Source organism: Nannobrachium achirus (genome assembly GCF_963921795.1).
Source record: "Nannobrachium achirus genome assembly, chromosome: 13".
In the NCBI taxonomy this organism is placed as follows: domain Eukaryota; kingdom Metazoa; phylum Chordata; class Actinopteri; order Myctophiformes; family Myctophidae; genus Nannobrachium; species Nannobrachium achirus.
The window spans coordinates 13,826,953-13,842,546 of record NC_137833.1 but is presented as its reverse complement, the minus strand read 5'-3'; the positions used below and the strand labels follow the sequence as shown (position 1 = coordinate 13,842,546).

Here is a 15,594-nt window from a genome sequence, read left to right as displayed (position 1 = left end):
GCTGGCTGCAGTTCTTAAATGTATGTATAGATAAGCATTGGTTGTTGTGATGGAGCTTTTTCCATCTCTCTGTTTTTGTCTTTCTTCTGTTAAATATCACCCTGACGGTCCGTCTCTCTCTCTCTCTCTCTCTCTCTCTCTCTCTCCCCCTCCCTCTCCCCATTTCACTCGGTTTCCTATTTAATCTTCTCATGTGGTTTGGCTCCTGCCCCAGTGCTGTTTGCTCCTGTACACCCTTCCTCCTCCTCTCCTCTCCTCTCCCAGCCCCCCTTATCCTCCTTTCTCACATTCATCAGATAGGCTCCCTGGCAGAGGAGAGGAGCTCCGTCTGCTATTGATCCCCAGCAGCTTGACTTGCACACAATGTCCTCTACTCTGAACGGGTCATTTTTGAGCCAGCTCCTGTTCCTGCATGTCCTGCATTAACGTTTATTACTCCTGCTCAGTGCAAATGGTAAATCTCTGTCTCTCTCTGTCTCTCTCCAGCCACTATGAAGCAGGTAGCTCGCACCGTGGCCAAGGTGGAGCTGTCGGACCACGTGTGTGACGTGGTCTTCGCTCTCTTCGACTGCGACGGTAAGTTGAAAGTGGCTGACGGGCCGCCATGCTCGCGACGTTGTCGCGGCCAGTAAATACATTTATTCAAGTACTGCGCTTAAAGCTGTGATGTCACGCCCCGAAAATGTACATTATGATACAGTAGGTCACGTGTTTTTTCTACAAACGGTCTAAAAATGGGGAGGGACCATATCACAGATTGATTGCGCAGTTGCGACCGTCAGGTCACAGTTACTATCAAAACCTCCACCTGCTGTCAGTCTGTCTTACTTTTCCCATACTCATATCTCTGCCACCGTTGCCCCTATCCATGCCAAACTTTGCACACACACTCCTTGGCTGCCAAACCACAACCCCCACCCCTCATTTCTCACATGGCCCTCTTCTAGCGCCACCATGAGGCCGATTCTTGCAAAACACATTTTTGGACACTGCTACAGATTTTGCACTAAAATCACGCAAAGCGGTACACAGTATGTCAACATGGATCTGTGCATCGGTCCTATTTAGCGCCACCATCAGGCCACTTTTTTCAAACACATTTTTGGACACTGCTCCTACAGATTTTGCCCTAAAATCACGCAAAGCGGTGTATACCTGACGGTCACTTATCTCCCGTTTAGGGAGTGTTACTGGTAGTGAATGTTTACTTCATCGTACGGGGGCGTGCACATAGAAATAGCCCATTTACAAGCTCACATCGCGTCGCGTTGTGAGCTATTTTCTGTCACCACACACACACACACACACACACACACACACAGTGTATGAGCGGGGGCTGAACAGTCAACAGTGCTCCCGCAGGATCGCTCCGGTGCTACCAGTAGATTAGACGCCAGGACATGGCCGCTAAAAATGTTCTGGAGCACGGGAGGAGAAAGTTGGACCCTCGATACTAATCTCTGACAGCTTGTTTGTAGAAGACTTGTAATTCTTAGCGGTAAATATGCCATGAAATTGCAGAATCTTTATAATTTTTACAGCTGCAAAATGCTGGTTTTAATTTATTATTCGAATTCATTATTTTCACTGCGGTCAGCTGTCTGCTGGGCAGATTCAAAATAATGATGCACACTCAACTCTGCCCCTCCCCCCATATTAGCCAATCAAATACATTTATTACAGTTGCTGTACCCTTTCAGTATAGTAACTGCAATAAATTAATTTCATTGGCTAATATGATTGATTATTTTTGCATGTCATTACCACTTTAAAGGAGTAGTTCACCCCCAAAATGACTTTTTTTCTATTGATTAGTCACGCCATGTAGACTAGAGATCAATATTTTTTTTTGGTTTTTGTCACATTCCTAAGACAAAAATGTGATAACAATAAATTTACCCCCATTCATTCCAGATGGTGACCCGTTTCGAAACGGGTCACCATCCGGAATCAATGGGGGTAAATTTACTCGAATCAAATTTTTGTCTTAGGAATGTGACAAAAACCAAAAAATATTATTGAACTCTACTCTCCATGGCATGACTAATCAATAGAAAAAAAGTCATTTTGGTGGTGAACTACTCCTTTAATAGTACAATTTTGAGGTATTTTCTTTTTTTTTACTTTACTTGAGTATTTCCAGTTTTAAGTACTTTTACTTCTACTCCACTACATCTCAGAGGCAAATATTAAACTGTAGTTACTAGTTACTTTGTAGATTGATTATTATACAAAACATGCATGACCCACTTCACCCCTATTTACAGTACATTTCGGGGCGAAGATTTTTATTACATTTTTTTTTTTTACTTGTAACAGAATATTTCTACAATGCAGTATTTGATACTTTTACTTTGAAATGTAGTACTTTTTTCCACCACTGGTCACGACAGCCAATCGGCGCACGGCGGCCGATGTTCATTCACATGAATTCACTCGTCTCCTCCCGCAGACTGATGCATAGCATCGCTGCGTGCAAATCATTCCTCTTCATCTGATCCTCTTTCACTTAACGTCCTTTCTCATCATTTCATCATCATTCCTCTCCCTCCTCCCCTCTCCCTCCCTCCCCTGCAACCCCACCCCCACCCTGGCATCCCTCCATATATGGTCCTCAGGGAACGGCGAGCTGAGTAACAAGGAATTCATCGCCATCATGAAGCAGCGGTTGATGCGCGGCCTGGAGAAACCCAAGGACATGGGCTTCACTCGGCTGGTGCGCGCCATGTGGAAGTGTGCCCAGGACACGGCCTGGGACTTTGCCACGCCCAAGACGCAGTAGAGAGACGGGGGCAGTGTGTGTGTGTGTGTGTGTGTGTGTGTGTTCTGTGAATGGCTGAATGTGGGATAAATCGGAATCACAACTAGCGCCAAAGGCACCTCCCGCCTCCTGGACTTGGAATTAGAGAATGAATGCAAGGGACTCGGCAAGACTGCAATTGTGATGATAAGCATAATCGATTTGCACGCGTGTCATTGTGGTTTTTTAGAGCTTTGCAAACACTGTGCTTCAAGCACGCTGATGCTGGGCCCGGGGGGAGCACATCCTGAGAAGACTGTAAAAATCCTGAGCGTTTATTCGACACTCGAGAGTGTAAAAATGGTTTACACACTCAAGAGTTAAAGCTGCAATCCCTAAAGCCACTTTCCGGGGTTCAAACCCAAGTCTCCAGCCCAGATTAACTTTGTACCACTGAGCTAAGACGGAACACCCGGAACACCCGCTTTGCCTGGAGATATGCCAACTGGGGTTAAGAAAATACAAATGAAATCATATCTTCAGCACTAGCCCCCCCTGGTGGATAAAAAACGGACAGTCCCTTAGTCAAAATAACATTTTTATTCACAAAATAGAAATTCCTGATTGCAGTTTTAAATTGACACTAAAGATTTTGCAGTGCAGGTGTGCTGCCTGTCAAAGGCACTGTGAGTACCTTCTGGTATATTTATTTTTGCCATAAATTCTGTGGAGGAAGAGGGTTCTATAAAGCAGGCCAGCAAACACATCAAAGAGACCCTTTCCTTACCATGCTAAAAGCAGCACTTTTTTTTTATAACCGCAGTTAACGTGATTTACTCTTCGACCGCAAAGACAACGCAGGGGGAGGTGGATTCAATCCTGCGTGACCTTCAACTGTATAGCATGTTCCCTTCTATATTACTCAAGGGCCGAATAGGATAGAACCTTCTTTAAATTGTGTGTTGGAGCAGAGTGAGACAGCGGGTGCTAATCTTGTTAAGCACGATTCGTACTTTTGATGCGCGACGGACGGTGTCGCTGCCTCGGAAATGGCCAACCCATGGGACTCATTTGGTTTCCATAGCAGTAAGCACACTGCACAGCGAAAATGGTTTGTTATTATATTTAAGATTATAGCATTTGACAGGGTTCCCACGGTCCCTAAAATAAAATTTAAAAAAAAATATTTTTCCAGTACTGGAAAAGTTTTGGAATTGATCAAGGGTCCTGGAAGGTCCTGGAACAAATAGCTATGCATTGTCTTTGGTTATTGATTTTGTTAATACCTCTGAAATGACAAATTAACTTTTTCGCCGCCGTTGACAGTCCTCACCGTCATTGAAAGGGTTAATACCATGGCGCCGTTGACGGTGAGGACTGTGAATCTTACTGTATATACAGTAAAGATATGATTACTTACTGTACGTCGCTCCGGTCCCGCCCGCATCGGTAATGTCGGCGATTTGTTTACAACGCACGTTGGGCGTGCACGCGAAGTGAAGCTCCTCAATCTTAAGTCAATGGAGAGGCCCATAAAGAAACTTCATTTAAACAAAATAGCCATTTTGAGACATTTTGCAGCAGATCTAAATGTAAACAAGGCACAAGGCAGGGCGCAGCCATCTTTCCTCTTCTTGTCCCACACTGTCATGTGACTAGATGACGTAATCGTTGCCGTCAAGTGATAATCCAAAAAAACAAAAACAACCCCCTTCCAGCCCTTCAAAATAATAGCGGCGGCCTATGGAGGAAACTGCGTGGCGCCGAGGCACCAAGCAACCTTCAGATTAAGAGGCACTAGATGTGTTAAACATGGCCAAATTGTCAAATATTAGAGGCAGAAATTGTGAAAATAGCCGATCTACATAGCCGTTGCGAGGCGTTGTTGTGAGCATGTAGATCTGCTATTTTCACAATAGAAACGTGTTATACAAAATTCCTCAACTCTTAGTGCTCGTCAGGGTGCCGGGTCCCCAGTTAAAATATGATTATTTCGGGGGTCACAGCCTGAAAAGGTTGAGAACCACTGGCATACACTACCTGTCTTTGGGCATTGTGCAAAGCGAGTTGTTATTGAGCTGAATTATTGTTATATAGTCCTGGAAATTAGGTTAAATATTCTGGAAAAGTTTTGGAAATTAATTGGTAAAAATGTGTGGGAACCCTGATTTGAAGAGGTCAAATTAAACATAATGTTCAGAAGCTTCATCCATAAACCCTAATGGTCTCGCTCTCGGATACTTTGCATCAAATCAAATGTTAAAGCCGCAGTTACTATGAAAACCTGCCGCTCATGTCCGTCCGTCAGTGAGTGTGTCACGCTAGTAGCGCCCCGGCTGTGGACAATCAGCGACGCGCCATGCGAAGCTTTGTTGTTTCACCGCCCTTACGGCGTGTTACATGTAAAAAGATTTAAAGCCTCAGTCTGGGATTTCTTCACCTGGCTGGCAGTATGTAGAACAGCAGGGACAATATTACTAAAACATCATGATTTTACTGTACATATTGTGTTTATTGCGTTAGTGTTGAGGGGCTCCTTTCACACCGTGGACTTGGCCATACAACATTTTTCATTCGTAAGATTTTATTTTTGTTTGAATCCCAGAGGACAAATTCTGTTCATCAGAACCTTGTAATGCAACACTCCGTGGGCTTGTGGGTCTGCTATTTTCTGCTCGCGACACCGTCATGTGGACGGAGCATTAATTAGGCATCAGTGGGTCTCTTTCTTCCTGATCCTGGTTCAGTGCCGTCTTCAGGTCAAGTCTAGGTTTTCATTGGTTACAAATGGATCCACAGCGCCTGCCTGGCTCTACAAAGTGTATTATGATGAGTGTTATTACTTATTGAATGACTTTATATGAGATGGATATATATATATAAAACAATTGCAATATTAAATGTTTTTAATAACAAACATGATTTCTGTCTGTTACATACTGTGGTTGACTTGATTAATTTGCCAATCACTTCCTTTATTATCATCATGGCAGGTGCAACAAGATACAAAGTAGTCGATACACTAATGCAGGGGTCTTCAACAGGGGGTCCGTGGAGGTACTGCAGGGGGTCCGCAAAATTGTTGCTAGATTAAACCATAAAAAAAAAACATTTTCCACATTTATGTTAAAAATAAATCATGATTCTGTCCATTTTGATACATGATTACTGTGCAATTGACAGATTGTTGATAGTATTGACGTTGGCTCTCAGTTAATAAGGTATCTTCAGAAATGGCAGTCTATGGCCGCCCTGCTCGATGTACCTTGTATGTACATATGTTTAAAATAAAAGCATGAATGTTCCTACTGTACATACTGTATATGAAACAATTGTATACATACAGTACTGTAAATATACAATATATGTTGTAGCCCCCCCTACAAGGTGGTAGGGGGTCCCTCAATCTGAGTTCCCAGAGGTTCTTTTTTTCGCCACTAGGGGGGCGAGAAGAACCTCTGGGCCAAAACTATGATATTCCTGGGCAGGAAGTTGTCCCAGGCTCAGAATCTGAGCTGGGACAATACAGGAAGTAGAGCCCTGTGCAAACCTTCAAAACATTCAGAATAGAAACCAACCAAAAACACTACAACAATATGCAGCCCATGTTTCAAGGTGAATCCTACCAGACTAGGGGTCCCTGCTCCATCTCCCCATCAGTGTGGGGGTCCCTGGCCTGAAAACGTTGAAGATCCCTGCACTAATGAAATAATACAAAATAATATCCACAGGAATAGTTCTGGAGAAATAAAGACATTTCAACCTATAATACTAAAGCAAAGAGAGGGGTCTAGACGGTACACATCTAAAAATATACAGATGTATGAAAGCCGATGTTTGGCTGCCAGGAAGTGCAGTGTGAGATTATGGAGACTAATCTCTGAGGCTGTAAGAAGTCATTTGTCATGTGGCATGAAGAAAGCGGGGAACCTTTGCTCTGTGTGTGTGTGTGTGTGTGTGTGTGTGTGTGTGTGTGTGTGTGTGTGTGTGTGTGTGTGTGTGTGTGTGTGTGTGTGTGTGTGTGTGTGTGTGTGTGTGTGTGTGTGTGTGTGTGTGTGTGTGTGTGTGTGTGTGTGTGTGTGTGTGTGTGTGTGTGTGTGTGTGTCCATGTAGGCAGTGGAATACCGGAGTATTTCCAATGTTCTATGCTTTATACTTCTACTCCACTACATCTCAGAGGCAAACAGTACAATTATTTGAAAACTTTGGTTACTTGTTACTTTTGTAGATTTGGATTATTATTTACAATACATACATTAACCACTTCAGCCCTATATATACTACTGTACATCTCGGCCATTTGAAAATAGCTGATCTACACATCTCACAATGCTTTGCGTGGCGATGCATTGAGAGCTTGTAGATTGGCTATTTTCAAAATATCTTTTGAAATGGGACATTCTGCATTAATGAGTACATCTTGATACCAATATTTCTGTACATTTACTCAAGTAAATATTAAATTCTGGACCTTTACATGTAACATAGTATCACTATTTCTACATTGCCCGTGTTGATACTTTTACATAAGTAAAACACGTGAGTACTTTTTCCATCCATCACCACTGCATGTAGGCTATGAAAGACGGTAATGTGTGTGAGCAGCAACAGTCAGCAGTTTTCTGTAATTGAAATGGACAGCATGGGCAGGGCTCTGTTGCCATAAATGAATTGTCCTGCTGCTCTTGGTGAGCACGCACGCACACGCACACCACCACCGCAGTGTCCTGAAAACACATACACACACACACACGCTACCGCAGTGTCCTGAAAACACACACGCACACACATTGATGGTGACTGATGGCCGGTAATGGTGCTGAGGAGAGATGGGATATGGGATGATAGGGATGAGATTAGGTTGAAATGTCTTTCATCAGTATTCCCAGCCTGTGGTGTTCCCACCAGAGTTTATGCCAGGACATAAACTCTATAAAACGAACATTCAAATAAATTACCGGTACTGGCCAATATAATCTTGACTTTTAAGCGCTATTTTATACTTCAAAATATATCTACAAGCTTACAACACACTGCTATTTATTTTTTGCCTAAAATTAGGGACACCTGGTTGAAAGTGGTTAATATGGGACCACTATATAGCAGTGTGTGGTTTATTGGTGACACAAAAAAAATCTACCATACATTGACCATTAATCCTATCCTGGATGGCTTCAATATTTCACTAAATTTCTATGGCAAAGATTAACGGCCTATTTTTTAGTGACAACAGTAAATGACGCCCACTGCTCTGTCATAGGGGCGTGTCATAGGGGCTTTATTTTTGTCTCGGATCTGTTGAAATAGCGAGGGACAGATATTGACAATAAATCTGCTTGGAGGTCTGACTACAAAATGATGTCACGGCTTAAAAGCCCCTATGAGCATTGCAGCAGAAGTGGTTTACTTGTCCCACTAAAATATCTCCCATTCATTTTCCCCATAGATCTTTACAAACATATTTATAACAATTATGTGAAGCCTAGAACCAAGCCATCCAGGATTGCAGAGAATCATGACCATAAAACCTTTGATCCTATGTGAAAACATATTTTAATATTAAATTATTTGATATACTACATTTAATGACTATCCTTTTTTTAGCGATTTTCAAAATTTCAAAGGTTTTATGGTCATGACTCATGGCAATCCAGGATGGCTTGGTTCTAGGCTTAACAAATATTTTTGTGAACAGGATATTTTTTAGTGGGACCAGTAAACCACGCCCACTGCGATGCTCTAGTGTACGAACACTTACAAGCACACCTCTTATGCACAGCCTGAACGGATATATCCATGGTGAACGACAAAACGAGCGCTCTTACCCCAATCTCACTGAGTTACCCAAACTGACTGTAACATAGATACCTGCGGAGAACCCTCCCGCCAATATGGCAGCAATGTCGGGGGAGTTTAGTCTAGACTGTCTAGTAAATCTAGGGAAAAATACACTCAGGTTGGACAAAATTGTATTATTTCGTTTTTCAACTGATTCTGTTAGGAAATTAGGTCTACTAGCCAGGATAAAAAATCTACCATAATCTGCTCACTGAAAATACCCACAGTGGCCAAATCAAGTTGGGCTCCCATTGACTTTCTACCTACAGGAGGAAAATACCCAGAAAAGAAATCTGCTTTAAGTAGGATGTGAGGGGTCTAACTAGGGGTTTGTCATGATGCTGAATCCATTGCAAGCATTTGTTTTGCACAAAGAACATTCATTGGAGTGAGCAGATTATGGTAGATTTTTTTATCCTGGCTAGTAGACCTAACAGAATCAGTTGAAAAACGAAATAAAACAATTTTGTCCAACCTCTGCCTTAATTTTATCTGACTAGTTCAAGGCCAAGCTTCAAGGCATGTAAGGAGGCGTCTAGTCTATGTCCAAGCTTGTACAAGTTCCGGTCCCCGCCGAGCCCCCTGTGATTGGCTGAACCGGAGGTAGGGAGCGCTCCATTGTAGTCACTTGGACCGCGCAGAGGAGGTGAATAGAATGCATTAGGAGGTTATCGTGGCGTTTATCGTGGGCTTGCCCAGGCCATGGGCATAAATATAACGATTGCATTCACCACAGCTTCGTAACTCGCGCGGCCGGCGGAGCGCACAAGGTCCGCTGGCCTTCGCGCCGCTTGCAATGTCATGGACAATAACTGAATGTCGTGGACAATAACTGTGACATCTAACCATAATACGAGCGCTCCCTTCATAGACACGCTTGGACATAGACTAGACGCTGTAAGGAGATAGAGAAACACGTGACCACCGGACATGCGCCATGCCGCTCACCATGGGTGCCAAAACTCACACCGGAAGTGCGAGTGACAGTGATTGAAGCTATGAACGACAGAGACCTTTTCTTTATCATTCCAATTTTAGCCCAAAGAGTGCCTTATTGTCAACAAAGGGTATTTTGGTATTACATCTGAAATATATACGAGTGGTTGGTTAGCCAAAACCTATATACAACTGTGTTATGGACCAATATTTATATAAAATATATATTTTATTGAGTTAACCTTGATGTGGTCGTGGTTATGACATGGGCCTTATTGCCAGGAGGTCCCCAGTTCAATCCCAGCAAGAGTAGTTCTAACCTTGTAGAATTTAGATGCAGAGTGAACATTTGTAAATGTGGTCAAGAACCGCAAACCATGAGCTTACAAACCACTGACATAGCTCTGGTGCCACAGAAGCATGGAAAGTCTTGGTCATTATTCATGGTCAGTACCATAGTCAGCAGTCAGCACTATACTTGTTAAGCCTATCTGCACCATTGATTGATTGATTGAATACTTTATTAGAAGTTTGCATAGGAAAAGGTACAGTTTCATGACGGTACAAGTTCACTGGTACAAGGTCTACTAAAAGGAGATCCATGAAAAGACTACGCTTATTTCCACAGGAAACCATTAAAGTATCTCATATAACATTGAATGACAGACTAATAGAACACAGTACTATGCAGTAGATATGTAAAGAAAAGAAAATGAGAGAACAAAAAAAAAAGAAAACCGTAAGTCTAAACAAACAGTAAGTATATACAAAGAAGGGGCAGGGTCCCATCATGGTCAGTCAGTACCATGGAACATCTAACTGACAGGCCATGATCAGTACCATGGAACATCTAACTGACAGGCCATGATCACTTGACTATAGATATGTAAACTGATTTCCATGAGGTCTGGACACAATCTATTGGATAAATATAGGCTAATAATTGGCTAGTGTTTTGTAGCATTATTTCAGTGGGTCCTGTTACTGTAGGTTTTACTTTGCTTTTGTGTTCCTTATATTTTGTAGGCATTATTGTTCCTAGTGTTCCCTGTCTACCCTTGTTACTGTTACCTGTCTTGTCTCACCTCCCTGTGCTTGCTCGTTTTCTCCACCTGTGTCCTGTTAATCTCTTAGCCAATCCATGTGTTGAGTGTCAGTTGTGTTCACCTGTGTCTGGTTAAACCTTTGAGTATTTAAACCCTCAGTTCCTTGCTTCTTTCTCTGCCAGTACTTGAATGCTTTCACAGTGTTCAGCAGAAGTTATGTCTCTGTACATGCCTACAGTTATTCTTGTGTTCCTGTGTTTGGTGGAATCAACCTGTTCCTGTGTTTGGTGGAATCAACCTTTGGGAATTTGTCCTGCTCTGCCTCTTGATTAGCAAGAGGAGTTAGTATGTTTAAGTCAGCTCCTGCATTGACATGGGGATATTCTATGAAAAATGTAATACTCTGAAAAATGTCATTCACTAGTACAGTTAAGAAATGTATGTCATACTCACTTGTGAGGCTAAATTGTTTGCAGTACAGCTATCAGTTGTTTTATTTAAATGATTGGTGTTTGTACAATAAACACTTGAAATGGAAGTGGTCGTTTTCAATATATGTCATTAGCACAGCTCAAAGCAATGCAGTTCGGAGGTTTTCTTGAATAATCTTAATTTAGCTAATCAATGAAGCTGGGATTATAATACCACAATGAGAAACTAGTTGCAAAGAGTCATATTTTCTTATTCAACAGTCAAAAGTGAAAACCGTAAAAAATGCACTTGATTTAACAAACATTGAAACTGCTATAGTTTTGATCAGCTGAAACTAAGTTTCTATTTATTTATTTTTTAACTAATTGTGCTTTCAATGAAAGTGAAATATCTGGGTGTTCTAATGAGATGGTTTTAAAGAACAACCTAAATTGCAGTTGTTATAATGAACCCTGGTCATAAGAGGGTGTATAGTAGATTCAGTCATTCTGTCAGGGGTAGAGGTGTTTGCTGTGGATTTTCATCTATTGACCTGTTGGCTCTCCTTTTCACTTTAAATACAACCTCCGACCATTTATTAGTGTGAAAATCCTGGTGGTGCAGTGGTAAAGCAGAGGACTCATAACCAGAAGGTTGTGGGTTTGAATCCCACTACTGGAAAGTCTTTAATTTGGACTTTTTAAGCCGAAGAGCATGGAAGCAGCCCGCCTCCCTCATCATTCCCTCTTTTAGCTCCGGTAGGAGAGGGAGGGGCATTGGAGCCAGCCCAGCCTCTTTTTCACGCCCTCTTTTAGCTCCGATAGGAGAGGGAGGAGCATAGATAAAGCCCACCCCCAGGGGGAGGAGATTAAGACATTTGCATATTAATTATAGAATTGATTATTTATCAGATCGCTGTTTGGTTTTCTGAAGTATTTGATGGTTTGGTTGTGTTTTTTTATTTTCCCCATTGCAAGCTTGATTTCAACCAGGTTATTTTATTGAGGGTTTTGAGATTTTTGTTGTTGTTTGAGTTAGTTTTTTTTTTAGTTGATCTTTAGTTTTGTTTGAGCTTTGAACCTACAACCTTTGGTACATGGACCTTTGATTTATCGTTTGCGCCACGCTGGCATGCAGATATAATCGGGAATGTAATACTTGACCCACGTTTTAGATTTCAAATGGACAGTGAAAATGTTCATCATGAGTTTCGAACTTACAACCTTTGGTACATGAACCTTTGACTTATCTTTGGAGCCATGCTGGCATGGAGAAATAATTGGGAATGTAATACTTGACCCACGTTTTAGATTTCAAATGGACAGTGAAAATGTTCATCATGAGTTTCGAACTTACAACCTTTGGTACATGAACCTTTGACTTATCTTTGGAGCCATGCTGGCATGGAGAAATAATCGGGAATGTAATACTTGACCCACGTTTTAGATTTCAAATGGACAGTGAAAATGTTCATCATGAGTTTTGAACTTACAACCTTTGGTACATGAACCTTTGAGTTATCCTTTGAGCCACGCTGGCATGTAGATGTAATCGGGAATGTAATACTTGACCCACGTTTTAGATTTCAAATGGACAGTGAAAATGTTCATCATGAGTTTTGAACTTACAACCATTGGTGCCTGAACCTTCGTCTTATCTTCTGAGCCATGCTGGCATGTAAAATTGATCGGGAATGTTATAGTTAAACCACCTTTTAGAATTCAAATGGACAGTGAAAATGTTCATCATGAGTTTTGAACCCCAGACCCGTCATAAATGAACCCTTGATTCATCCCTTGAGCCACTACAACTTGGAAGAAACACTTGAGACGTAACTAGAAGCAGTGCTCTTCCGAGCACAGGTCTCCACCAGGCCGTGTGTCCTGGTGGTGCTACTGTATAATAGGCCAATGTAAAAAGGGTGGCATATGTTCTTCACCATAGATCTTTCATGGAAATCGGACGCTGCATGCATGATTTGAAGCATTGTCTTCCAAAAATGTGTTTTGCTAAAGTCTACCTGCTGGTGGCGCTATAACAGGCCAATGTGAAAAAAGGTAGCATTTGTTCCTTGACCTAGTGGGAATTTCTGTGGCAAATTTCACAGTAATCGCAAGCTGCGTTGATGATTTGAAGCATTTTGTTCAGAAACGGAGCAATCCTGCAAACTTTGGAAGCTAATATTAGCCAATCAGGATGGAATATGAAATATCAGACGGATCGGACTTGATCACATGACTATAGAGATACTGTGTACCGATTTGCGTGATTTTTGCATAAAATCTCAAGGAGTAATATCCAAAAATGTGTTTTACATAAGTCGGCCCAAAGGTGGCGCTATAAAAGGCTGATGTGAAAAATGCAGGGCAAAGGTTTATCCTTAGCCTCTAGGGAGTGCGCTTACAAAGTTTGAAACTGATCGGTGGAGTTATAGGTAAAACCACAAATCGGCCTGTTATAGCGCCACCATGAGGCTGATTTAAAAAAAAATAAGTGGCATTTCTTCCTCGGCCTAGTGGGAACGTGTGTGCGCGATTTCATGATAATTGCACTTTGCGTTTGGGATTTGAGGCATTTTGTTCAAAACGGCTCAATCCTACAAACTTTGGAAGCCAATCTTAGCCAATCAGGATGGAATATGCAAAATCGGACAGATCCGTGTCGATCACATGACTGTCGAGATACTGCCTAGCGATTTGTAGGATTTTTGGACAAAATCTGTAAGAGTAGTGCACAGAAATGTGTCTTGCGAACATCGGCCACTAGGTGGCGCTAGAAAAAGCCCATTTGAAACATTTAGGGCAGAGGTTCTAGATTGGCATCCAGGGAATGTGTGTGCTCACTTTGGCAGCGACCGGGCCAACGGTGACTGAGATTAGCTGCACACAAACTGCGAGGACGCACGGACGCACGGACACACGGACGGACGGACACACGGACGGACGGACGGACACACGGACGGACGGAGGGGAAAACATACTCTCCCCCAAGCCTTCGGCTGGTGGAGACAATAATTAACCCAGCTTTTAGAATTTGGATGGACAGTGAAAATCTAGCCTTGCGTTGCCAGCTTCTTTCACACACTTAGTCGTGGGGAGGAGTTCAGTCGGCCTGGAACCCAGGCTAGTGAAAATGTTCCATTAGGAGCTTCAAACCCCAAACCTTCGGTGCTCAAACCACATATTTATCTCTCAAGCCACAGTGGCCTGAAGATGTAATCAATAACCTACTAGTTCCATCTCAACGAGAGCTCTCCCCCACGAATAAAAACCTGTGCAAGTAACAATGGTGTTAAAAAGTTAAAAACGTATTTTGCACACATCCTCTTGTATTACTTGTATGTAATGGTTGCACTGCTACCGTGTTTGTATGGGTCTACTAGCCATGATGGCTGCATGCCAAAACGATATATCACATTACAGATACAGTACAGTGTGTCACCTGCCTTCCTATCCTATATTTGAGTGCATATGCTTCTCAATCAGGGCAGCTTGTCATTTCCTATCTAGTAGTCACATGAAATCACAGTGACAGCTTCCTGTGACGTTCTGCGTAGAGAAAGATTGCTCATCAGTCATCACAGTCTAGGCCTATTATTTATAGACACTGAATGACCTTAAGCCTCCTGTGGCATCAGGCGAAATGACAAGCGAGAGCGGTCTGTGGCCTGCAGTGTCAGCAGAGCTGTCTGACTGCCATCAAGTGGCTTTTAACAGTATTGTGTCTGGTATGGGGGACGGAGATACACCTAAACTTAACCCTAACCTCAGTTAAACTAACGCTGGTGAGTGCTAACCTGGTGAATGCTCACCTGCCGACGCTGGTGAATGTTAACCTGGTGAAATGCTAACCTGCCAGCGCTGGTGAATGCTAACCTGGTGAATGTTAAACTGTTCGGACTAACAGTGCTTAACCCTGTAAAAGAGTTAATTTGATGAGGGATGCTTCACAATAAGCAAACAGCCTAGAGGTATCAGAGTCCACTGACTGCAGTTTAGGTCAGAGCATTCTTCCCAACCTCCCTTGCCTATTAGTCCATGGGCCATACGAGATGTCGGTATCGGAAAGGTGGCAAAGGTTATCATGCATTTTTTAAAAGCTCTATATCTGTAGATTATAATTTGGTATGATAACCCTTTCTGAGACACAGCTAAATTGGTGTTATCAGCCGCTAGAGTTGGTGTCCCATTAACTTTAAATTACAGGAAAAACATGCAAAACTAGAAGCAGTGCTCTTCCGAGCACAGGTCTCCACCAGGCCGTGCGTCCTGGTGGTGCTACTGTATAATAGGCCAATGTAAAAAGGGTGGCATATGTTCTTCACCTTAGATCTTTCATGGCAATCGGACGCTGCATGCATGATTTCAAGCATTGTGTTCCAAAAATGTGTTTTGCTAAAGTCTACCTGCTGGTGGCGCTATAACAGGACAATGTTAAAAAGGTAGCATTTGTTCCTTGACCTAGTGGGAATATGTGTGGCAAATGTCACGGTAATCGCAAGCTGCGTTGATGATTTGAGGCATTTTGTTCAAAAACGGAGCAATCCTGCAAACTTTGGAAGCTAATATTAGCCAATTTGCATGATTTTTGGATAAAATCTCAAGGAGTAATATCCAAAAATGT

The 15,594-nt window shown here is 42.3% G+C and overlaps 1 protein-coding gene across 1 annotated transcript in view; it reads left to right on the top strand.

The window, feature by feature from the left end:
• The window catches only part of micu1 (mitochondrial calcium uptake 1), a 102,244-nt gene extending 98,318 nt beyond the window's left edge, over positions 1–3,926 (top strand). The window contains exons 11-12 of the mRNA XM_080740423.1: positions 487–576; positions 2,619–3,926. Coding sequence (XP_080596549.1) covers positions 487–576; positions 2,619–2,782 — 254 coding nt within the window. The 3' untranslated portion in view covers positions 2,783–3,926. The remainder of the gene's footprint in view (positions 1–486; positions 577–2,618) is intronic.
• The last annotated feature ends 11,668 nt before the right edge of the window (positions 3,927–15,594 follow it).